The 26,758-nt window shown below is 40.0% G+C and overlaps 1 protein-coding gene across 2 annotated transcripts in view; it reads right to left on the minus strand.

The window, feature by feature from the left end:
- The window catches only part of MORC4 (MORC family CW-type zinc finger 4), a 60,019-nt gene that overhangs the window by 32,281 nt on the left and 980 nt on the right, over nt 1–26,758 (minus strand). For both annotated transcript variants that reach the window (XM_042974639.1, XM_042974638.1), the window contains exons 3-9: nt 20,708–20,840; nt 8,837–9,051; nt 7,590–7,737; nt 4,961–5,093; nt 4,522–4,650; nt 2,557–2,676; nt 1,037–1,137 (exon numbers count right to left, since the gene is read on the minus strand). In XM_042974639.1, the coding sequence (XP_042830573.1) occupies nt 1,037–1,137; nt 2,557–2,676; nt 4,522–4,650; nt 4,961–5,093; nt 7,590–7,737; nt 8,837–9,051; nt 20,708–20,840 (979 nt within the window). The remainder of the gene's footprint in view (nt 1–1,036; nt 1,138–2,556; nt 2,677–4,521; nt 4,651–4,960; nt 5,094–7,589; nt 7,738–8,836; nt 9,052–20,707; nt 20,841–26,758) is intronic.

Genomic DNA, 26,758 nt, shown 5'->3' on the forward strand with positions numbered 1-26,758 from the left:
TTGCCAATAAATTAAAGTGTAACACTTAACTAATTCTATTACATTTTTTGTGTACAAATGAAAAAAGATTTGGGGAAATACTTTTCCCCCACTCTAAAATCTGCTACTGAGGCTTCAAGGAAAATGGCACCAAATGTCCTGATGTCTTCTTCCTCCATACTCCCAGGACACCCCTTGCCCTTTCATGTCTTTGCATATACTTCCCTCTGCTTAGAACGTCCCTGCCCTATTTGTCCACCTAACAAACCCAATTTCTCCTTCAGGTTTAAGCTCAGGTATAATCTGCTTTGTGAAGCCTTGCTTGACTCCTTTAGGCATATTTAAAGGCTCTTCCCATTTTGCATGTATCTCCCACTGAAGCAATTATTTTATAGGTATTTATGTTTCTTATCTGCATATATCTCATCCCATTTGTTCATAGGCATCAAGGATTTTTATCTTTCATTCCTATGTTCTAGTATCTGGCACCTAGGAAATACCTCATACTTGGTGAAGGAAAGAATGAACGATCCATCCCTCCCCAAAAGTTTTACAACAAACTATTAAATCCTGGCTTTATCAACTCCTTTTTTGTCTCCTAAAAATATCCTTGCTGCTTCAGCCTCAATGTCAAATTCCTTTTCGATTCATTTTTAGTCTTACCCATGAAGATGCTTCCATGAAAACACACATGTCCTTCCTGCTGCTTTCCTCTCAATCTGTTCGTTGGCTTCAAGAAAATCTTTTGGGGGCACCTGGAGGTCACGATCTCACGGTCATGAGATGGAGCCCTGCATGGGGCTCTGCACTGACAGGGTGGAGCCTGCTTGGTATTCTCTCTCTGCCCCTCCCCTGCACACTCTCTCTCACTCTCTCTCTCAAAATAAATAAATAAACAAACAAACAAATATTTTATCTCTAATCTTGGGAAAGTGACTGGAAAGAATTCTCAAGTTAACTTATCTGCCTGGTTTTCAGAGATGATTTTAGAGGTTTCAGAGAATAGAATCATACCTGAATAAACTATCAGAAACACCTCAGGTCGGGAGTGACTCACCGGTACTCCTTGGTGTACTCAAAGTCTTGTTTGTTGTAGGAAGGTTTTAAGAAATTGCACTCAATGACTCCAATCACTCCCACACCTTCTCCATGAGTTGGCTTAGAAGAAAAATATTAATTTCAACATTTACATTATTGTTGACTGTATGAGGCATTTCCTTTTGATTTTAAACAGCAATAGAAAGGTTACATAACATTCAAAGGCAAGGAAAGTACATCATCTAGAGAAATACTCAAAATGCACTTCAATAGACTGCAAAAAATTAAATCGAATTGGAACCTCTGATAAATTCTAAGGCAGGGATTTTCACATGATCCATAGATTCTCTGGGATTTTCCAGGGATTAATGGCCATCTCTGCTTCACCCACATTACTTCCATTTCCATCTGTTTTATATTATGGGATTGCCATAGGATTTCCTTTGAACAAAGAATGACAATGCTACAAAAAATCAAGGCTATATACTACGGCTCTAGAGAATGGAAACGAAACTTCATCTGAAAAAATGATTTTAAGGAGGCTATGTAAATACCACACTCTAGTCATATAAATAATTTATACATTAGGTAGGCTACCAAACAATTACTAAAGGGAGTCAGACTTGCAATGGTTATTAACTACAAGCTGATACAAGAGATTTTTGGATTTAAAAAGTCAAGGTGTAATTAGACTGGCATATAAATATGAGTTGTGCATATAAATATGAGTTGTACATATAAAGATGATATAATAATAAAAAGCAGCTTAGCTGTTAAGTAGCTACCCTGGATCTTACAGAACTTTGTCCTACTGCAGAATACAAAGTGGCTTCTCATTCTTTGTGGTTTAATAATCCTATCTGTACAATAGGAACAAATGGGATACTTATGGATATTACTACTTTAAATTGCCATTAAAACATTAAAGACAATGGTAATATTTGTATAGTTCAGTTCATAAAGTATTTTCACATGCTTTATCCCATTTATGTCTCTCAAGCCTTTAAGCTGTGGAGCAGGCAGAGCAGGTAAAATTATTTATTGTTGTTTCTATTTTACAGGGAAGGAAAATGAGCCTCAGAGAAATTAAACAATTTAGTGAAGCTTTTACAGCTATACAGCTTTTAAGTGGAAAAGCCAGAACTCAAATCCTGGTCCTCAAACACTAAATTTTATGCACCTTCTACTAGGCCTTGTTGTCTCCCCAAGAAAAAAGACAGAGCTACCTTAAAGCATTAATAAGCTGATACACATGCCAAAGTCACTGGTGTTCTAATTCTCTCTCTTCTCAACAGCTACCTAGAAAATGCATTCAGTAAAGTTCCTGGATTGATTAACATCTGTGAAGAATGAGAAGTAGAAGGGGCTTTTTAACACAAGACGGCACACCAGCTCACTGGTAACAGAGTTCTGGGATCAGATTTAACAGCCATTGTAAGATGGGAGTAAAAGCCTATAGTGAGTCTATGCCCTTTGCAAATTTTAATCCTTGTTCTCCTTGTTTTAGACTTCTATGACAAAGAAACATTAACCACTTACCTTCACCTGGCATCCCACCTTCTCAAAAGACTTTATGAGGCGGTTGTTATGATACATCATTACTCCAAACTGGTTATCACTCTTGCAAGAGAACCCAAAAGTTATTTTCACCTGCTTATTCTGAGAGGAAAATCATTAAGGAGACAAACACCAGGGGATCTGGCAGACAACTTTTTGCACTGTGTTACAGCAAAAAACAAACAAACAAACAAACAAACAAAAAATCAAATACCATTGGATATAAATTGGTATAACATTTCCAGAGGACATTTAAAAAAAAATCTGTACCAACAGCTTTAAAAATACTCTTAATCTTTGACCAAGTCATTCTCTTTCCAAAAATTTACCCTAGAGAGACAGTCAGGAAAGCCCATAAAGGTTATGAGATTTATCAACTAGTTATGACAGAAAAACATAAATAATTTAAATGTTTGACACTAAGGAAATAACTAAATAAATGTTGGTATAGTCACATGGTCTATTATGCACCTCTTAAAATTATGTCCTTGAAAAATATTTGGTAACATTAGGAAATGTTAGAATATAATAATAAGCATTATCTAAAAACATGTATATATAAATATATGCATAGAAAAGAGTGTAAGAAAATACACCAAAATACCATCAGTGGTTTAAAAATTCATAAATAATCACAAAACATGTCTTAACCCTTGCTAGTTGCTCAGTTGGCTGCTAGGTAAGATAAGAGTTGTAGCTAGTACAACACAAATCCACACAATCATAGTTGATGCTTGAACAACACAGGTTTGAAACTGCACTGGTCCACTTACGCATGGATTTTTTTCAATAAATATATTGGAAATATTTCTGGAGGTTTGTGATGATTTTTAAAAACTCAGACAAAAAATGAGAAGTACCAAGACACAAAAAAGAAAAAGTTAGGTACTACTGTAAGAATGCAATATATAGTATCATACAAAATATGTAAACTGTGTATGTTATCGGTAAGGCCTCCCATCAACAGAAGGCCACTGGTGATTAGGTTTTGGGGGAGTCAAAAGTTATACTCAGACTTTCAACTGTGAAGGGGGTAAGTGTCCCTAACCCCCACACTGTTTAAGAGTCAACTGTATAAGCAATAAAGTAAGTCCTGATAATCACACAAAATACAATGAAAGCAAAAGCATGAAGAACAAAATCACTTTTAAAGGTAAAGGGCAACGAATAGTCCTGTTGTAACATATTTCATGGGAAGAAGTGAAAAAGCTTGGATAGATGAAATAAAGTGGACTAAATATGACACATAAAAAATGAACAATGATGTGTTTTTAGCAATTCTATTTGATTTAAAAAACCAAGATAAGAGAGTGAGAAAGACAAAGGGGAGACAGAGAAACTGAAATTTTCCTAAAAACAAATACTGAGAAATCTTCATGTCAAAATGAGTTAACTTAAAATTTACTTTTGTTACCAATTCAAAAAATGATCTCTAGGGGTGCCTGGGTGGCTCAGTTGGTTAAGTATCCGACTTGGTTTTGGCTCAGGTCATGATCTCACAGTTCATGAGTTGGAGCCCCATGCAAGACTGTGTTCTGTCATCTCAGAGCCTGGAGCCTGCTTCCAATTCTGTGTCTCCCTTTTTCTCTCTGCCCCTCTCCCACTCCCACTCTGCCTCTCCCTCTCTCTCTCAAAAATAAATATGAAAAAAATTAAATAAGTATTTCTTATGAAAAAAGAGATTTCCAGAATCTCCAAAATCTCAGGATGCTATATGATTTTAATAATTCCCAGGTGGTCTCTGATAAAACTGGTACATAGATTGGCATTTAAGAAATACCTTCTAAAAATAAAAAAGATCACCTTCTTAAAGAATATACCGTAAAAGGATTAGTATTATAACACACATTTTTTTAATTAGAAAAGGAAAGGCTTTTATTCTTCTATGCCAACTTGGGAATCTAATCCTGAAATGAAGAGGTCAACTTCATGCAGCTGTAAGGATACTGTGAAAGTAGGTTTATACAAATCATATCCTACATTGGCCAGGCTCTTGGCAATCATCTGGGTAGTCACCTTCTTTTGACGCAGAAAAATTTTCATTCGTGGCTTCATATACAGAATACCACAAAATGCCTATGGAACAGTGAAGGGAAAATTATTATGACATTGCCAATTCTACTGACACCCTCATAAAACACTGCTAGTAACTGAGGTCTATTCTGGGTAAAGAGTTGGCTTAGTTTCTATATCTTGTTTATGTCAACCACCACACTAAAGTGCTATTGACTCTATTAGCTAAATTCAGTGGAGACAGGGATAAAGGAATCCTAGCACAGGGCTAAGAGACAGTCATCTTAACTAAAGTGAGGGCTTGTCCTATAATGTTTTCATGGTTACAAGAAATCTTACCTCTCATTGTTGAAGAAAAACCACCCTCACTCACCCGTAAAGAATACTCTGTTTCTGGCAGCTCACAGGTAACACCACCAGTCTCTTTTTCATCTGTGCCAAAGTCTGATACCAGGATGTCATACTGATCTGTATCAAAGTCCAACTCAGACTTTCCATCTTTATTTCTGGGTAAAAGAGACAAGTACCAATCTAACAAATACTGGCTCCAAAGGACAAAAATGCACTAGGAACCCAAGAGAAAAGAAACAATATGAGCCAAAACTCAGATACCTATTTCTTTCCCTGGCTACCAGTGCAAGGGAACTACAAATTACTTGGTTTGAAGATCACACAATTTTGAGACATATTCCCAGTTTAAACAAATTCACTATATTTCATAGAAGTGGTGATGCCAAGTACAGAAGAAAAGAAAAAAAAAAGGGAAGGTGGGAATGTCTGTGATCTGATAAATCAACTGGATGTCAGCTACCCTCACGGTGGGATCTTAAAATAGATCACAACTTTCTGGGTATTGCTGGGTAGGTCATTCAACGGCATCTTCCCCAACCGTGTTAATAGATGAATGAATCAAAACCCGCTTCTTCTAATTTCAGCAATAGTATAAGGAATAATGAAATACCAAGATTTCCCAGATCTAATCCTATTTCTTAGAGGAGGAAAAAGGTTGCTATAGCAACAGCATGTATCTGCTAGTCCTCTAGAATATCATTTATGGAATTATCACTTAAATATAACAGTATTCATATTCCTTTCATAAAGATCTTTCTTCTTCTCATAATCCTTTTTGGGCTACTTAACTTTGATCCATTCCAAGACCCTGGACTGTACCACTAATAACTGCCAGGATAAAAAGGCAAGACCCATTTTTGTTCCTGGAAAAAACTCAAAACATATGATGAGTTATAGAGAAAACATCTTTATCAGAACAATAGTTCCCAAAGTTTGTTCAGTGGAACAGTAGTTCCCCCAAATACTCTTAAATAAGAAATAAAGTAGTAAGGGTTATATGACTGAATAAAATTGAGGAACAACTCCTGGTTCTCAGAGCCACCTCAGGCTCTAGCGATACCTCCCCCTCATACTTCAGGCTCCACAAGCTCAGAGCCGATGTGCTAAAACTGTAGCTCCTTCTTCAGGGCTGTACCAGAGCCATTGTGGTATGTACTAAAGCCCACCTCACTGTAATAGTATATTCTGGATTTTCCAAGGATATTCCTGATCCTTGCTACCTCACCCCACTATAACACATACTCTGAGGAAGTTCCCTGTCCTCCCTGCCTCTCACCATTCATGGAAAAGAAGTCTGGGGGCGCCTGGGTGGCTCAGTTGGTTAAGTGTCCCACTTTGGCTCAGGTCATGATCTCATACTTTGTGAGTTCAGGCCCCACGTCGGGCTCTGTGCTGAATGGCTCAGAGCCTGGAGCCTGCTTCAGATTCTGTCTCTCCCTCTTTCTCTACTTCTCCCCCACTCACCCCTGTCTCTCTCTCAAAAATAAACATTAGAAAATTTTTTTTTAAAAAAAGGAAGAGGTCTGGAGAAACTTTTTTTTTTTAATTGGGAAATACCACATACTATATTGCTCTCTTAAACATTTTCAATGCAGACTGAAATAACATTAGCATATTAAAGCCTCTGAGAAGTCGATCAATAAAGCAACATGGTAAACTTTGTGTAAGCCAGTTTTCCCCACAGTTACTTGACCATAGAATCTTTTATTCACATAACACCTAATACCATATAACTGAGAAACAATGTACAAAGAAACAAGTCTCCTTAATATGTTTAAATCATTAAAACACCTCAGGAAAATGATCCTTTATAATATAAATGTCATTACTAAAGGTTTTTCCAGTAGGATGCAGAAGATCTAAATTACCAATCTTTTTTCTTTTTAATTGAAAGCAGTCTATATAAACCATGATAGTTTTTATACAGTTTTACCCAGCTAAGAAATGAGGCAAAAGACTTGACCTAAGGAGAAAAATAAGAATGAATACATCTGATAGCCTGTTCTATTAGATACCAGTATCATATCCATTTTATATAAAAGGCTTCTTGATTTTTGTGGACACTTAAATGTATTACACTTGACATGACCAGATTAAACAGATGGTGACGTATCCTAGAGCATTTCTAGATGGTTTTATTAGCTCTGAACACATGACCTAAAGCTAAATTGACATTATAGGTCCAATTTACCTGCTTCAAAGATTTTCATACTTCTAATCCAGCTACTCTGAAAGCACAAATAAGAGGTCATCATTTTTAAAGATCATGTTGTGCTTTTCTAACTTTTCGTTCTCATACTTAATTTCAATTGTCAAATATGTAAAGTAACTATCATTATCCTATCTCAAAACAATGCCCATGAATATAAAACAATTATAATGGATCCTCCAGATCTTGGAATAATGCTGAACTGTCTTGATTATTTGTGGCAATAGCCTCAGGATATGCAGGTCTCCACTTTACCAAGCTCCACATTTTACCAGTAAAAACCACTATTACAAATGTCCAAGGAAGCAAATGCAAAATATGCAATGACATGCAAATGTATGTCAAAATTTATCTACTCTGCTTCTCTAAAGAAGACTTCTTAAAACGTGCTTCATCATACTACCTGTGCTTATTTGAATCTATCATCCTAGAAATACTATACCTGCGGATGTTCCAAATGAGAACACGAGTGCCTTTTTTGCCTGGGATGGCATCAAACTGGGACAGCAGGTCATTTTCACTGTTGAAAATGGAATAGTTCAAGATGGCTTCTAGGCTAGGCAAGGAATCCTCGGTGATAATCATTTTTTGTAAAACCAAATATAGTCAAAGAAAAATTAATATCTTAAAAATATCTTTTTTTTTAAATTGGGAAATACCACATACTCTATTAGCTCTGTCAAACATTTTCAATGCAGATTGAAATAACATTAGCGTATTAAAGCCTCTTTATAATAGAAATGTCATTAGAGGTTATCAATTCGGGAGATCTGCCTTTGGGGTTGCATGTTTAGACAAAACATGGACATACAGAGGGAAAGCATGAAAAGCACAGGCATTACTGCTACAGAAGGAAGGAAAGGGGGAACATGGAGAAAGGTTGTAGAGACAAACACCCAATCAGTTACCCCTGCAGACTGCACCTTCAAAGGTACAATGTAAACAAAGACTATTTAAGAAACATGAAAGGCTGAATTTTTAGACTCTCTGGGAATAAGAAATTCAAACTTCACTGCTATACTGCTTGGATCAAAACAAACTGTTGTCTAATAAAAAAAAAACAGCTTATCTAGATGTAGGGAAATGAGCCATTCTGCAATCAGATAAGCTAATAGTTTCTAGGAGTATGATGCAAATATAGCTACCCTTAGGGGAAACAGAGAAGGCCCTGGGAACTTTACCAAGAGAGTGGTGGGGTGGGGGTGGGGGTGAGAGATTATTTAAATCAAATCTCAAAACAATGGAAATTTTAATACAATAAAAACATTTCTAACATTCTATCAACAGTACAATTATTTTAAAAGTACTTAATAGGGTGAAATTCCAGTTAAATTTAAGATACTTGAATATCTCTTTAAATATGAAAACTCTTGTGGGTGCCTGGGTGGCTCAGTCAGTTGAGCCTCCAAGCTTCCTACTCTCCTACTATTGATTTCAGCTTGGGTCATGATCTCATGGTTCCTCTGGCCAGGGTGACAGTGCAGAGCCTGCTTGGGATTCTCTCTCTGTCCCTCCCGCGCGCATGTGTGTATGAGTGTGCGCGCACGCTCTCTAAATAAATAAATAAATAAATAACCATTAAAAAAAGAAATATGAAAAGTTTTGATAGCTGAAGAAAAGAGGTTTCTATCATTAACAGTCAGATCAGACTCGTTTTTAACTGACATTCTCCATTTCCAGAAAGGATATTGTTTTGATTGAATGGAACAATTGGTACAATAACTGCCTGTGCCTGGACACATTCCAGATAGGTCTGTGATAGGAGTCCAACAGTGAGAGTACCCCCATTCTTGGTGAAGACAAGAGCGTCCTTTCCTAGTCGCATGGAGCCTGACTTGAAACCATTACCAAAGATCCCGATGGGACACTGGCTCTTCTTTATTACTTTATCTGTAAAGCCAAAGCTGTAATTACACAAGAAAACAGAAATCAGAAAAAAAAAGAATTCAGAAAAGTAAAAAAACATCCTAAGATAGGTAACAGAATGGCTTGCAAGTTCAAAATACTTAGAAAAGTTCACTCCTGCTTTCTTCCTTTTGGTACTTGTGGGCAAAACTATTAAGTGGAAAACCTAGGAAATTACTGTGAGGTAATAGCACTGATTCTCCTGTGTGGTTTGTGTGTACACAGACACCTCCACCACAGCGGAGTCACACTTTACAAATGTAAAGGTAACAGAGAGAACTGGAGAAGGCCATGGGCAGCTGCCTTTCTTGCCTAGATAAAGTGGTTCTGATTGCTAATAGTAAAGTTAAGGTAAGATCGAAAGGGGGTTATCTCAGAGTACCCCCTAGAGAGGGTAACAAAAGTAACAGATGGTGGCACTGGTCAGAAGTACTAGACTAGGCATCCCCTAACCTGGTTATATCACCCGCTAGAGATCTGTAAGTCAGAGGTTACATATCTTAACAATTTCAACTCTCCACCCAAAGGATAACTCTTCCAATTCTTACCCTCTGCTCCATCTGCTGGGACAGGTCATTGGAATGTGGCCAAGGGATAAAAATAGGTAGTTCTGCCGCTGAATATCAGCAAACAGCTGCGGTATAAAGTCTCTCTTGTTTTATTAAGGGCCTTTCACTGAGTCACCTCAACAATCTCTGAAGCCAGATTCTTTCCCTTTCTTATATTCTCCACTCAAAATACATGACAAAGTAACAGAAACAAAAAATTATTAAAGACATGAAACCCAGAAAATGACTATTGGCTTCTTCATATGCCTTCTCTCACCACAAATAAAACTAATTTTAAGGATTGCTCCTCTCCAGATACAATGTTGTACGCTACCATTCATTCAGCAAATATTTACTGAGTACCTACTACTATGTGCTGGGCATTGTACTGAGCACTGGAGACACAACTGTTAATTAAAAAGAAAGACATGACTCTTGCCTTCATGGTTTGCATTGTAAGGAAGGATTTCATATATTACAGATTAGATGTTTCTCCAACATCAATGGACACTCTATCTGCCATGGGTGAGCAGGCTGGCCTTGGCTCTTACTCTTTTGAGCAGGGTTGAGGTGCCTAGTTTCCACTTCCTGAAGGCTGTGGTTTGTGCTTACTCCTTAAGAAAGGGGACTACCTTTTAATTTTCTCTTTCAAAGTGTTAAACAATAATACCAACATGTCCTCCTAGCTTCATAAGAGGTTTATATATCCTACAAATAAATCTAACCACAGAAAAAGGTAACTTCTAGGGCAGCAGTTCCTTTGAAGACACCAAAAGATCATTGAGTTTCTGTAGTCATGGGCCTTAGTGTGCCAGGAAATAAAACGTATAGAAGCTGGTAAAATTCAGGCATTCCTAATCCTCTTGGCTAAGAATGGCCTAGAAAAGATGGCATCATCAGGAGGATTAAATTACACATTGTCTGTGCAATGTATTTTAAGTTATAAAGTAGGGTTCAAACCTTAACTTTAACTCTAGAAGTCTTTCTGAGAACCGTCCCGTGCTATCCTCTACCTCAACTTCAGATCGAATGTCGTACCTAAAACTCAGGGCTCTGCATAAACAGTAATCTTACCTACCACATGGAGTGAATCTATATGGTTATCTGGACTTAAACCTCCAATGGACTTAACCTCTATCTGGACTTAAATATCTAATGCCACAAAAGCTTCAAATTGGTGGTTAAGAGAAAGTGGTGAAAACAGAGACTATATTAATCCCCTTAATTTCCCAGCCATTCCTGTGTCTTTTGCCATCTATCATCTCATTTTCCCTTTGTAAAGTATAAATCCTCCTCATGTTACTTAGTTTGGAGAGACCAAATGACTACCTAAGGTGAGAAGATAAGTAATAGCCCAAGGCTAGAACCAGACACGGAAAAGGATAAGAAAAATGAGAAACTCAGGATTTTGTTGTTGCCCGTTGCTGTTTTGTTCCACTTAACCCATCCTATGTGTTCCATTATTCTATTTATATTCCCATGTTAGGTATTCGATTTAACTGAAAATTGCAGAATGACTGCCAGATACCAATCAAATAACTACCGAGTAGAAAAGCCCTCACAATGAAGAAAAGAACTGTAGGGCTGAATTTTATATCGTTTGGTGTAGCACACTGGTTTTCCAGGTATCTCTTGGCTTAGGTGGCTTCCTTAAGTAAGTCCTGTTCTACCCTTTCGTGTGAGAGACAGCAGTGTTTACACACCAAGGGGGCTTGGATACCAGCTTTTTGAGTGGAATCCAGGAAGACAGCAGCTTGCTCCCGAGTTCCTTAAAATGTCAAGACTCTACAATCTGAAGAGAGAAATTCCAATTGAGACTCTGACCAATGAAACAAACCTCAGCAAATCCGTGGACATACAAAGGCAGGCACTGCTGTTTCCTAGACATACTGGTGATGTAGAATAGGTAAGAGAAAAGAATGGAAGGCTGCTAATAAGCTCATTATTATTCTTTGGCTGTTGTTTTAGAACAGACCTGCTAGGAAATGCACTTCTGAGCAGAGGTAGCAAATACCTTTAATCCATGGATCTGTGGCTGTTTTTAATCCTTGACCTTTGAAAGAGGTTTTCTACCTTGCTGAAAAAGGTAGCTGAACATACAGACTAGCTGGTTCACACTATCCCCAGAAGCTAAAGAGAATTCACTGTGGACTTTAAAGGAATTTAATGACAGGCTGTTCCTTCTTAATTTGATTTTCACTGGGATTCTGTATTTATGGGAGAAACTGTTGCTGCAGTTACAGAACTATTTTACTAAACTGGAAACAGGAAGGGTGACATGAAGAATTGAAAAACGTGAATAGGATTATTAAAAATGTCATACAGAGACCGAAGATGGCAGCTTAGGAGGACGCTGGGCTCACCGCGCATCCTGCTGATCACTTACATTCCACCTACACCTGCCTAACTAACCCAGAAAACTGCCAGAGGATTAGCAGAACGTAGTCTCCGGAGCCAAGCACAGACGAGAGGCCCATGGAAGAGGGTAGGAAGGGTGGAGAGGCGGTGCACGCTCCACGGACTGGCGGGAGGGAGCCGGGGCGGAGGGGCGGCCCGCCGGCCAAGCAGAGACCCCGAGTCTGGCTCACAAAAGCGGAGGGGCCGGACGGAGTGTGTTCCGACAGCAAGCGGGATTTAGCATCTGGGAGGTCATAAGTTAACAGCTCTGCTCAGAAAGTGGGAAGGCTGGAGGACAAAGGGAGGGAGAGTTGCTGAGCCCCGGGACGACAGAGCTCAGTTTGGCGGGGAACAAAGGTGCTCGCCAGCACCATCTCCCTCGCCCATCCCCCAGCCAAAATCCCAAAGGGAACCAGTTCCTGCCAGGGAACTTGCTTGCTCCGCGCAAACACCCAACGCTGTGCTTCTGCGGAGCCAACCCTCTGGCAGCGGGTCTGACTCCCTCCCGCTGCCACAGATCCCCAGCTCCACAAGCCTGGCAGTGTGCAAGTAGCCCAGACAGCCACGCCACCCCACAGTGAATCCCGCCCCTAGGAGAGGGGAAGAGAAGGCACACACCAGTCTGACTGTGGCCCCAGTGGTGGGCCAGGGGCAGACGTCAGGTCTGACTGCGACTCCACACACCAGCTCCAGTTATACACCACAGCACAGGGGAAGGGCCCTGCAGGTCTGCACCACTCCAGGGACTATCCAAAATGACCAACGGAAGAATTCCCCTCAGAAGAATCTCCAGGAAATAACAACAGCCAATGAACTGATCAAAAAGGATTTAAATAATATAACAGAAAGTGAATTTACAATAATAGTCATAAAATTAATTGCTGGGCTTGAAAACAGTATAGAGGACAGCAGAGAAACTCTTGCTACAGAGATCAACGGACTAAGGAACAGTCAGGAGGAGCTGAAAAACGCTTTAAACAAAATGCAAAACAAAATGGAAACGACGACAGCTCAGATTGAAGAGGCAGAGGAGAGAATAGGTGAACTAGAAGATAAAGTTATGGAAAAAGAGGAAGCTGAGAGAAAGAGAGACAAAAAAATCCAGGAGTATGAGGGGAAAATTAGAGAACTAAGTGACACACTAAAAAGAAATAATATACGCATAATTGGTATCCCAGAGGAGGAAGAGAGAGGGAAAGGTGCTGAAGGGGTACTTGAAGAAATAATAGCTGAGAACTTCCCTGAACTGGGGAAGGAAAAAGGCATTGAAATCCAAGAGGCACAGAGAACTCCCTTCAGACGTAACTTGAATCGATCTGCACAACATATCATAGTGAAACTGGCAAAATACAAGGATAAAGAGAAAATTCTGAAAGCAGCAAGGGATATACGTGCCTTAACTTATAAAAGGAGACCTACAAGACTCGTGACTGATCTCTCTTTTGAAACTTGGCAGGCCAGAAAGGATTGGCATGAGATCTTCAATGTATTGAACAGAAAAAATATGCAGCCGAGAATCCTTTATCCAGCAAGTCTGTCATTTAGAATAGAAGGAGAGATAAAGGTCTTCCCAAACAAACAAAAACTGAAGGAATTTGTCACCACGAAACCAGCCCTACAAGAGATCCTAAGGGGGATCCTGGGAGACAAAGTACCAGAGACATCGCTACAAGCATAAAACATACAGACATCACAATGACTCTAAACCCGTATCTTTCTGTAATAACACTGAATGTAAATGGATTAAATGCGACAACCAAAAGACATAGGGTATCAGAATGGATAAAAAAACAAGACCCATCTATTTGCTGTCTACAAGAGACTCATTTTAGATCTGAGGACACCTTTAGATTGAGAGTGAGGGGATGGAGAACTATTTATCATGCTACTGGAAGCCAAAAGAAAGCTGGAGGAGCCATACTTATATCAGACAAACTAGACTTTAAATTAAAGGCTGTAACAAGAGATGAAGAAGGGCATTATATAATAATTACAGGGTCTATCCATCAGGAAGAGCTAACAATTATAAATGTCTATGCGCCGAATACCGGAGCCCCCAAATATATAAAACAATTACTCACAAACATAAGAACCTTATTGATAAGAATGTGGTAATTGCAGGGGACTTTAACACTCCACTTACAGAAATGGATAGATCATCTAGACACACGGTCAATAAAGAAACAAGGGCCCTGAATGACACATTGGATCAGATGGACTTGACAGATATATTTAGAACTCTGCATCCCAAAGCAACAGAATATACTTTCTTCTCAAGTGCACATGGAACATTCTCCGAGATAGATCATATACTGGGTCACAAAACAGCCCTTCATAAGTTTACAAGAATTGAAATTATACCATGCATACTTTCATACTACAATGCCATGAAGCTTGAAATCAACCACAGGAAAAAGTCTGGAAAACCTCCAAAAGCATGGAGGTTAAAGAACACCGTACTAAAGAATGAGTGGGTCAACCAGGAAATTAGAGAAGAAATTAAAAAATATATGGAAACAAACAAAAATGAAAATACAACAATCCAAACGCTTTGGGACGCAGCGAAGGCAGTCCTGAGAGGAAAATACATTGCAATCCAGGCCTATCTCAAGAAACAAGAAAAATCCCAAATACAAAATCTAACAGCACACCTAAAGGAAATAGAAGCAGAACAGCAAAGCAGCCTAAACCCAGTAGAAGAAGAGAAATAATAAAGATCAGAGCAGAAATAAACAATATAGAATCTAAAAAAACTGTAGAGCAGATCAACAAAACCAAAAGTTGGTTTTTTGAAAAAATACACAAAATTGACAAACCTGTAGCCAGGCTTCTCAAAAAGAAAACGGAGATGACCCAAATAGATAAAATCATGAATGAAAATGGAATTATTACAACCAATCCTTCAGAAATATAAGCAATTATCAGGGAATACTATGAAAAATTATATGCCAACAAATTGGACAACCTGGAAGAAATGGACAAATTCCTAAACACCCACACTCTTCCAAAACTCAATCAGGAGGAAATAGAAAGCTTGAACAGACCCATAACCAGCGAAGAAATTGAATCGGTTATCAAAAATCTCCCAACAAATAAGAGTCCAGGACCAGATGGCTTCCCAGGGGAGTTCTACCAGACGTTTAAAGCAGAGATAATACCTATCCTTCTCAAGCTATTCCAAGAAATAGAAAGGGAAGGAAAACTTCCAGACTCATTCTATGAAGCCAGCATTACTTTGATTCCTAAACCAGACAGAGACCCAGTAAAAAAAGAGAACTACAGGCCAATATCCCTGATGAATATGGATGCAAAAATTCTCAATAAGATACTAGCAAATCGAATTCAACAGCATATAAAAAGAATTATTCACCATGATCAAGTGGGATTCATTCCTGGGATGCAGGGCTGGTTCAACATTCGCAAATCAATCAACGTGATACATCACATTAATAAAAGAAAAGAGAAGAACCATATGATCCTGTCAATCGATGCAGAAAAGGCCTTTGACAAAATCCAGCACCCTTTCTTAATAAAAACCCTTGAGAAAGTCGGGATAGAAGGAACATACTTAAAGATCATAAAAGCCATTTATGAAAAGCCAACAGCTAACATCATCCTCAATGGGGAAAAACTGAGAGCTTTTTCCCTGAGATCAGGAACACGACAGGGATGCCCACTGTCACCGCTGTTGTTTAACATAGTGCTGGAAGTTCTAGCATCAGCAATCAGACAACAAAAGGAAATCAAAGGCATCCAAATTGGCAAAGATGAAGTCAAGCTTTCGCTTTTTACAGATGACATGATATTATACATGGAAAATCCGACAGACTCCACCAAAAGTCTGCTAGAACTGATACATGAATTCAGCAAAGTTGCAGGATACAAAATCAATGTGCAGAAATCAGTTGCATTCTTATACACTAACAATGAAGCAACAGAAAGACAAATGAAGAAACTGATCCCATTCACAATTGCACCAAGAAGCATAAAATACCTAGGAATAAATCTAACCAAAGATGTAAAAGATCTGTATGCTGAAAACTATAGAAAGCTTATGAAGGTAATTGAAGAAGATATAAAGAAATGGAAAGACATTCCCTGCTCATGGATTGGAAGAATAAATATTGTCAAAATGTCAATACTACCCAAAGCTATCTACACATTCAATGCAATCCCAATCAAAATTGCACCAGCATTCTTCTCGAAGCTAGAACAAGCAATTCTAAAATTCATATGGAACCACAAAAGGCCCCGAATAGCCAAAGTAATTTTGAAGAAGACCAAAGCAGGAGGCATCACAATCCCAGACTTTAGCCTCTACTACAAAGCTGTCATCATCAAGACAGCATGGTATTGGCACAAAAAGAGACACAGAGACCAATGGAATAGAATAGAAACCCCAGAACTAGACCCACAAACGTATGGCCAACTCATCTTTGACAAAGCAGGAAAGAACATCCAATGGAAAAAAGACAGTCTCTTTAACAAATGGTGCTGGGAGAACTGGACAGCAACATGCAGAAGGTTGAAACTAGACCACTTTCTCACACCATTCACAAAAATAAACTCAAAATGGATAAAGGACCTGAATGTGAGACAGGAAACCATCAAAACCCTAGAGGAGAAAGCAGGAAAAGACCTCTCTGACCTCAGCCGTAGCAATCTCTTACTCGACACATCCCCAAAGGCAAGGGAATTAAAAGCAAAAATGAACTACTGGGACCTTATGAAGATAAAAAGCTTCTGCACAGCAAAGGAAACAACCAACAAAACGAAAAGGCAACCAACGGAATGGGAAAAGATATTTGCAAATGACATATCGGACAAAGGGCTAGTATCCAAAATCTATGAAGAGCTCACCAAACTCCACACCCGAAAAACAAATAACCCAGTGAAGAAATGGGCAGAAAACATGAATAGACACTTCTCTAAAGAAGACATCCAGATGGCCAACAGGCACATGAAAAGATGCTCAACGTCGCTCATCAGGGAAATACAAATCAAAACCACACTCAGATACCACCTCACACCAGTCAGAGTGGCCAAAATGAACAAATCAGGAGACTATAGATGCTGGAGAGGATGTGGAGAAACGGGAACCCTCTTGCACTGTTGGTGGTAATGCAAACTGGTGCAGCCACTCTGGAAAACAGTGTGGAGGTTCCTCAGAAAATTAAAAATAGACCTACCCTATGACCCAGCAATAGCACTGCTAGGAATTTACCCAAGGGATACAGGAGTACTGATGCATAGGGGTACTTGTACCCCAATGTTTATAGCAGCACTCTCAACAATAGCCAAATTGTGGAAAGAGCCTAAATGTCCCATCAACTGATGAATGGATAAAGAAATTGTGGTTTATATACACAATGGAGTACTACATGGCAATGAGAAAGAACGAAATATGGCCCTGCATGGGTATGACCCAGATTTGCTGGGTCCACTCTTCGACACCCATGTCACTAGGATAAAGAACGAAATATGGCCCTTTGTAGCAACGTGGATGGAACTGGAGAGTGTGATGCGAAGTGAAATAAGCCATACAGAGAAAGACAGATACCATATGTTTTCACTCTTAGGTGGATCCTGAGAAACTTAACAGAAACCCATGGGGGAGGGGAAGGAAAAAAAAAAAGAGGTTAGAGTGGGAGAGAGCCAAAGCATAAGAGACTCTTAAAAACTGAGAACATGGGCGCCTGGGTGGCTCAGTCGGTTGAGCCTCCGACTTCAGCTCAGGTCACGATCTCTCGGTCTGTGAGTTCGAGCCCAGCGTCGGGCTCTGGACTGATGGCTCAGAGCCTGGAGCCTGCTTCCGATTCTGTGTCTCCCTCTCTCTCTGCCCCTCCCCCGTTCATGCTCTGTCTCTGTCTCAAAAATAAATAAACGTTAAAAAAAAAATTAAAAAAAAAAAACAAAAACTGAGAACAAACTGAGGGTTGTTGGGGGGGTGGGAGGGAGGGGAGGGTGGGTGATGGGTATTGAGGAGGGCACCTTTTGGGATGAGCACTGGGTGTTGTATGGAAACCAATGACAATAAATTTCATGTATTGAAAATAAAATAAAATAAAATAAAATAAAGGTTTAGTAGAATACACCTGTGGAAAAAAAAATAAAAAAATAAAAATGTTATACAGGTCAAATAGAATTTCAGTGGGCTTAATCATTTTTGTAAAATTACTTCTATGATTATGCAAAAGTAATATGTCCCTAACCAAATCCAGAAAAATGAACATTCTTGAATAATTTCCAAAGCTACCTCTAAAGTTCAATTATTTATAATCAAATTGTGGTAAGTGGAATCCATGGCTAGGAGTTAGGATCAGACTACAAGAACTTGTAAATAAATGGGACCTCCTAGCTCATTCAAGTTTGTTTTAAGATATAATCACAAATAAAATCTGGTACCCATACTATGCATTAATCCAGGACTCATTAAAATCCCCTAACATTAATTTTTTAAGTATGAAGAACAATTTCCCAGTTCAGATTAGTGGGAAACACATTTGGTGTGATAATGCCAAAAATTCTATCGTTAAGTAAGTTTCTGCCTGTTTTGCTGTTTTGTTCCTTGGGGAGGGAACAGTATCATGAATGGATGATACTCATCCTTCATATTTCAACTCAAATGCCATGTCTTCAGGATAGCCTTTTTTAATTCCCTAGACTAGGTTAGATCCCTCCATTATATATTCTCATAGAAACTGTATTCTTCCTTCACAGCACTTACCACTAGGTGAGATAACCTATTTAGTTGTATCACTAGTCAATTATTTTCTAGCGTTCTCACTAGACTGTCAGTCAGCCCCTTGAGAGCAAGGATCACGTCTAGAGTCTGGTTCACCACTTTATCTCCAGTGACTTTCACATAGGTGCTCAGTAAAAATTGGTTGAATGAATCTGGAACAAAAATTGTTGCAATTGCTTTGAAACCATCCTCTTCCCTTCTCTTGCCTTGTAACTATAAGCACCAACTTTCATAGATGTGGCTCCATAGACAAAATGGAAGGTGGTTAAGATTTGCTGGGTCCACTCTTCGACACCCATGTCACTAGGATAAAGTGTGGTGGGAAGGAGTTATTAAAAAAAATATATGGGGGCACTTGGGTGGCTAAGTCAGTTAAGTGTCCAACTTTGGCTCAGGTCACAACCTCTCAGTTTATGAGTTTGAGCCCCGGGTGGAGCTCTGTGCTGACAGAGCCTGGAACCTGTTTCAGATTCTTTGTCTCCCTCTCTCTCTACCCCTCTCCCACTCACGTTCTGTCTCTCTTTCTCTCTCAAAAATAAACATAAATTTTTTTTTTAATTTTAAAAATGAAAAATTTTAAATAATTTAAAAAAAGAAAAAATGTGATTTTATGGGGCACCTGGGTGGCTTAGTCAGTTAAACATTTGACTATTGGTTTTGGCTCAGGTCATGATCTCATGGTTCATGGGTTTGAGCCCTGCATCAGGCTGCACAGCTGGCAGTGCAGAGCCTGCTTGGGATTCTCTTTCTTTTCCTCTCTCTCTGCCCCTCCCCCGCTCACACTGTTTCTGTCTCTCTCAAAATAAATAAATAAGCTTAAAAAAAGAAAATATGTGATTTTAGAAAAAAAGCAAATACATACATAATTAGAAATGTTTTGGTTCCATCCCATCTAACACTGTATTTTTCTTAATATAAAATATTAACTTTAGGAGATAAAAGTAATGCTAAAAATTAAAAGAGTGGGCCAACTCCACACCTTCACCAACATACTGGCCACATCTTTATCTCACTTCTAGCTTTCCTTGAATATTCTTCTAATTATAAGGGTCTGAGACACAAGGTACACAGACTGCTGAATGGTAAAACATAACATATTAACTGGTTAGTGCCCAAATTTCATTTTTTTTCGATGGATCAAAGGGATTTCCTATAAATAGAGTTGCACAATTAGAATACCTTTAAAGAGAACTACAACAAAATGAACGTTTTCCATTTTTATAGTTCAGAACCCTTTCCCTCCTCCATAGAACCCCTCTTCCATTGTTACTTATGTTTCACATACTAGTTCAGGAAGCCACATGGAGAGTAATTAACCTCATCTGCTAAAAATGAAGAGAGAAGGAAGGAGTTGAGGAAACACTCATCTTTCACTAAGTGAAATGTGAAGTACAAACTCATTCTCAGCTATAAACCTTTTAAGGTAATTAAATGAATGGAGAGTGGCAACAGAAATCTCTATCACCAGCTTTAGCAGTCAGAAAAGGAAATTCCCTAATTTTGCAATTCTACTACAAAACCTCCTGAAGGTTATGTGTACCAACGCCTTCTAGTTATCTTTCATGGGGCTTGATTATACCCAGGCACGTTCATGGTTCGAATCTGCAAATCATCCCAACTCTAATACTTCTGATCTAAGAGTGAGTTCAGGTTAAAATAAGTTGGAGGAGGTCTCAGACCAGTGAAGGCCTTTTAGGTCTTTATTATTTGCTGTTCTCTGCCTGAACTCTCCTCCTTTACCCCCTGCTCCTTGACCTTGTTAATCTCTACTATTCTCCATAAACTGTAAGTTCTGTGACGGCAAGAATAGTGTCTACTTCATCACCAGTGCCCTGGCACATAACATATGCTCAATAAATATTTGTTGAATGAATAAAGGGAAACTAAAATACTTTAAAAAATTATTAAGCCTCAAATAGAGTTCATAAACTCAAGACAAGAGAAAAAGAATGAGGACATGTTTACCTGAGCATTCGGTGTAGTTTATGAGGTGTCATCCCACATCCATCATCAGTAAAGGTCAAACAAGATTTGTTCTTGACCTCCTCGACATCTATAAAGACCGTCCTGGCACATACATCTGGATCTACAGCATTATCTGCAAAAGGTAGAAATCTGTGATATTAGATCCCTTTTTCTAGTACTTCATCAAAATCTCTACTTCAGTGCCCCAAGACAAAGAAACTATCCTTTATTCCCCTCATGTGGATGTCCCCAAAGGTGGGCAGGGAGCTTTAATGATAGTGTGCTTACTAAGTTACAGGGAATGAGAGACGTGGCTGCAGATGGGGTTATGAAGCTGATTTCTAGATTTCATATAATGATTGAGCTACAATCTGCCTTTCTCCTTTCACATTTCTGGGTCTGTGGGAAAAACAACTCCTATACACAAAGCATTTTGCTCCATTTCATATTACTACTTCTTTCTTTTAGCCACTTTACTGCTCATGAACACGTAAAGGGTGGCTATGGAGAACAGCTGAGTGTGCAATGTATACAAATAGATGCACGCTCTACACAGTACAGTGCATTTGTGAATGTTTTATTTTCTACTTTTTGACATCACGTCCTCTGTTAAAGAACACAGATATTAACACCATCCCTGTTTACCACCTAAGGAGCACTGAAAGAGAAGTTCAAATCGAAACATTTAATTGCTGGACTAGATTCCAGTGAGGGTAACAAGCATGCTTAGAGAAGAGTGATTCTGCTTTAGCACTCTGTAATAGTCTTAAAGGTGAAGCTGACCAACCCTCATCAAATAGAGAACACAGAAGTTAAGCAGAAAAAAAATTATATGGAAAGTTTTGCGATTCCTCCCCAGTTAGGTCTTCATAATGGGCTAATCATTTAAGACTCAGGAGACAGCAGATATAGCTATATTCTAACATATGTACCATGTCTAAAACCGCAGGGGGTATCAATGTCTAGAGGCCACTTCTTTCTATTTTCAAATTTTGTAATGTTTATTTACTTAGAGAGAGACAGCACGCAAGCGCAGGGGGAGAGGAAGAGAGGGGGGAGGAGAGAGAGAGAGGGAGAGAGAGAGGGAGAGAGAGAGGGAGAGGGAGAGAGAGGGAGAGAGAGGGAGAGAGAGGGAGAGAGAGGGAGAGAGAGGGAGAGAGAGGGAGAGAGAGAGAGAATTCCAAGCAGGATCCACGCTGCCAGTGCAGAGCCTGATACAGGGCTTGAACTCACGAACCCTGAGATGATGACCTGAGCCAAAATTAAGAGTCAGATACTTAAATGACTGAGCCACCCAGGTGCCCATAGAAACCACTTCTTTCTGCCACAGGCACCAGTTCACATAACTGGTGGTCACTGACACATGTACTGTAGAACTAGTCTCATTAGGGCTCACTGGCCCGAGAGGGAGGGCAGTGTGTACAATCTGTTGGATGGGCTCCCTAAGCACTCCTGTCCCTACTAGCTCTTTAATCAAGACAGAGACTAACCCTTCCAGCCCCCTTCCCTCTCCCTGGCATCCTTACTGATACCACATGGCTAGGCTGAGAGAGCCAGGTGGGGTCCTGGCTGTATACCTGTCCCACTACCACCGTTCAAATCATGGCATTTCTCCACTGGGAACATCTAAGCAAGAGAAGTATTACTCATATTCAAAATATCAATTTTTATAATATAATTAACAGTTTAAGCTACAAACACTTAGATGTGTGTCATGGCCATCAAATAAAACAAGACACAGATTAATTTCAAGGGTCATAATGGCGCTGCCTGTGCCATTGATAGAAGTCATTAACTGTAACCAGCAAAAGTCTTAACAGCTGTAAGCCATCACCAATAGCCCCAGAAGGGAGTTATGAGGTCTGATAGTCAATCTTTAAGGACTAGGTAGGGCCAAAGCCTTGTGTCATGTGGTAAATCAAGTGGGCCAACTTTTGGCAGAATTGGAAGTTTGATGTGCAATAGAGGCTTTATCATAAATACAGTCTTTGTGTAAGAGGCAACAGTTTTTTCTTTAAATGACAAAAGGATTCAGCATTGTGAAGCTGCTCACATTGTTTCAAGAAACTACTTGGCAAGCAGGCCCTGAATTGTTCTGGGACTTATCAGTTACTCTTGCTGGCAGGAAGCCAGGATCACTGAGATGGATACCTTTACCTTGTCAACCAACTGGGCATCATTTCTATTTTGCAAACTTTGAACACAGGAGGAAGTTTTCCTAACACTTTATGAACATTCACAGTTCAAACTGGTCACACGTATCAATTCCAAGTTTATATAACAGCACATTCAATGAATCAACACGGGCTTCTCACAAAATCACTTTGACTTCTTTGCTGTTTCCTGCACATTTTGCCCAAACTTTATTAGATGCCTTTTTTTTTTTTACAGGGACATACCAAAGAGTTTTAACACAGGCACTTCAGGGGTTAAAAGGTAGCTGCCAGGAGCAGCTAGATATCTTATCTCCTTGGCTAGAGGCTGCTGGAGTCCGGGGAGGAAGGGGCACACAGGAGGCCAGGGTCAGCTCCAGCAGCAGGGAACAAGACAACAGCAGGCAGCAGTTAGCACAGCTTACCCTTATTTTCAGTTTGAAGTGGCCTTTCCCTTGGTCTCAACAAATGACATTATAATAGTGAGCCTCAGCAAATGACTTTATAAGAATATGGCACCAATCTGGTGGCTGGTTTCAATCCAACCTCTTGCTGTCTCACCTTCCAAAAATTTATCAACACGTTGCACAGGCTATCCCAGCCCACCCGGCCAACGCACAGGTAGGACACTGAGAGAACCCCTGCTCCCCTCCCCCTGCCCACCACTCAGGCAAGAGAGGCAGTACCAGACCCTGGGATGTCTTAACCCCCAACATGGCCCAGACGAGCTTGCGTGCTACCAGATCCCAAGGAGTCTTGTCTCTCCTCACCTGGCCCCATGCTACCCTGAGTGGGAGGGAAACCCTATCTCTACCTCTCCTTGCCCCCACTGAGGCAAGAGCATGAGAAACCAGATCCCAGGGAAATCTATCTTATCCCTTAACCTGGTCCACGCAACCCCTGGTCTTCTAAAAGAAAGCATTCTATCTAAATGAAGCCTCGTACCCATCAGAGCCTGGGAGGCAATGGGAAACTGTCCCATGATAATCTCTCTGGGACAGATAAAATGGAAAGTGGGAGGGGACTTTAGGGCTGCACTTCACAAGCCTCCCATCCTCTCCTGTTCCAGGAGGACAACCTATGTGGATTCTTGCAAAGTCGCCAGGGCCAAGCTGCTGCCCTACAGACATCCTGCATGTATCTAAAAGCATTCTTGTCTAAAATTAAGGTCATTACCTACCAACACAAGCCTATTCTTCCTCTGTTCCATATACAGTAAAACCCTGGATTGCAAGTAACTTGTTCTGCAAGAGTTCACAAGACAAGCAAACATTTCTAATCAATTTTAACTTGATAAATGAGCGATGTCTTGCAATACGAGTAGTACGTGCAGCCAATCGTCACATGATCACAACCGAACCAATGGTTCTTGAAATTCACTTTGATATACGAGTGCTTTGGATTATGAGCATGTTCCGGGAATGAATTATGCTCACAAACCAAGGTTTATATATATATATATATATACACACACACACACACACACATACACATATATAACGCCAGCATCCAAAAGACCTCAAGTGTGAAATTCAAAAATCCTGGTTTGTCTCTCACTCTTTTACCCCATGCATCTCTAAGCTCTCCCCCATCTTCCTATTTATGGTCCCACTGTCAGTTTCTTAGTTTACAGAGTGTATTCCCTCTCATCTGGATTATCACATTAACCTCCTAGCTAGTCTCTCAAGGCCATGACTCTCTTCTCCAATCCATCTTTCACCTGGTTGTAAGATTAACTTTCTTGCAGCACAGCTCTGCTCATGACTTCCCCCTGCTCAGAAAACTTCAGACTAAAAGGCCCAATACCTGAGCCTCCCAGTCACATCCTGGTCCTAGTCTGCCTTTTCTAACCTTATTATCTACTTGGTACTTGGAGCAAAAAGACCTGGGCTTGAGTCCTGGATCTGCCACTTACTAGACCTACAACCTTGGAAAAGTCCATTAAATTCTGAGCCTCTGTATCTTTATCTGCAGGATGAGGATAATAAGGATGGTAATGACAGTACTAATATTAATTGTAATAAGGCCGTTGACTTCAGAGAGTAAAGTTACAAATGTATTTGTGAAGGCTCTTTATCAGCTCTCTAATGACAGACAGTTTTGACTACTTGTAAACTCCCTGCTCTAATTAAACTCAACTACTCAATATTCTTCATGCCTTTGTTCACACAGTTGTTCCTTTTGCCTGGAATGCCCTCCCCTCCCCACATCCATATGCACATGTCCCAATCCTTCAAATCTCAGCTCAAATGTCACCTCCTCTACAAAGCCTTTCCTAACCCTCCTCTTCCTGGTGAGCTGGAAGCCATCCCTCCTTCCTCTGAACTCCCACAGCATTCGAGATGTGGATCTTTGCTGATGCACCCCTTTCTGTTTTGCTGTTATACAAAGCATAAACCTCCTGGACATGTTTTATCTCCCCCTACTAGAAAAGGGAGTCTGTGCTGTGCTCATTTTTGTGCCTACCACAGTGGCCTTGCCCACAGTGTGTGCTCAATAAATATTCACTGGATGAATGATTCACTAGAAAATTAATACATAAGTGGAGAAGAAAACCCTATTGAAGGAACACCTAAAATGAAAGCTTTGGGCTACCAGTTAACATTTTGCTCTCCTCTTTTTCCTATTAGTAATATTACCACAAAGAGTTGTGATTTGGTGTTTAAAATCTGGGTTTTCAGGGCACCTGGGTGGCTAAGTTGGTTGAGCATCCGACTTCAGCTCAGGTCATGATCTCACGGTCTGTGAGTTCGAGCTCTGCATGGGGCTCTGTGCCAACAGCTCAGAGCCTGGAGCCTGCTTCAGATTCTGTGTCTCCCTTGCTCTATGCCCTTCCCCCACTCGCAGTCTCTCTCTCTCTCTCTCTCTCTCTCTCTCAAAAATAAATTTAAAAAAATTAAAATAAATAAAATAAAATCTGGGTTTCTATATGCATGTGTGCAGGCATGTGTCTGTGTACAGAATGCACATACACATTTGCACTCATAGGAGACATCTTAGGCCAGGCTCAGGTTAATTAAACGTTTAGGAGAAAAATAATATGGCATATTCAAAATTACAAACAGAACCCACTCCTTAAGTCACCTGTAAAGTTCGGGACACAGTACAGCATAGGCATGTATGGTTTTGCACAGTTCCACTGTGAGAGAATAATACATCTCTGTCTCCCATTTTCCCCTAAGTAAATTGCTCCTTTTCCCTCTTTTTTTTGTACGTTACATGCACAGAGATCTCATTCCACTGTACAGACCTTCGCTCAAAGCATGGTACAAAACCTTAAAGATACCTGTTCTCTAGGATTCAGAATGTGTCAATGTCACTTTTTTCCCCCTGTACCTTCAAAAGAACAGTCATACATAATGTAAGCATTCTTGTTATGGCCAAACTAATCCTCACAGTTCTCTGTCACCTTTCCAAATAACTCTCCTGACCCTCCTGCTGCCCGCTGACTTCTTGGCTCAAGACAATTCACACTGCATGGTCATAGCAATTGCTTTAAGTAGGGGCTGGGGTTCATCTAGCAAGCTTTGAAACCACTTTCAAGATTTTGTACCGTGCTACCTTGTCCCATAAACGTCTCTCCCTTCTTTCAATTTCTGAAATATTTACAATGTGCTCTGTGTGCTGCATTTGGTCTGGGAATGCCTTTCTTCTTTGCTTTCCACACAGTATTTAGCACACTACTGCAAATGCTGATGTACTTGGCTTCAAGGGATCAACTGAAAACGCTTTAAAAGCAAACATCGGTGGAGCGAGAGGTTAAGTGCTCAGTATTCATTCCAGCGGTGTGAGGGCGCTCGTGGACCACGGACCCAGCCCTCCGCAGTCGCAGGGAGCCAAATGCACTCGTGTCATCTCTTAAGGGATGTCCCATCATTCCCAGATTCCCTGGTCCCAA

The sequence above is a fragment of the Panthera tigris genome, chromosome X, assembly GCF_018350195.1.
Source record: "Panthera tigris isolate Pti1 chromosome X, P.tigris_Pti1_mat1.1, whole genome shotgun sequence".
NCBI lineage: Eukaryota > Metazoa > Chordata > Mammalia > Carnivora > Felidae > Panthera > Panthera tigris.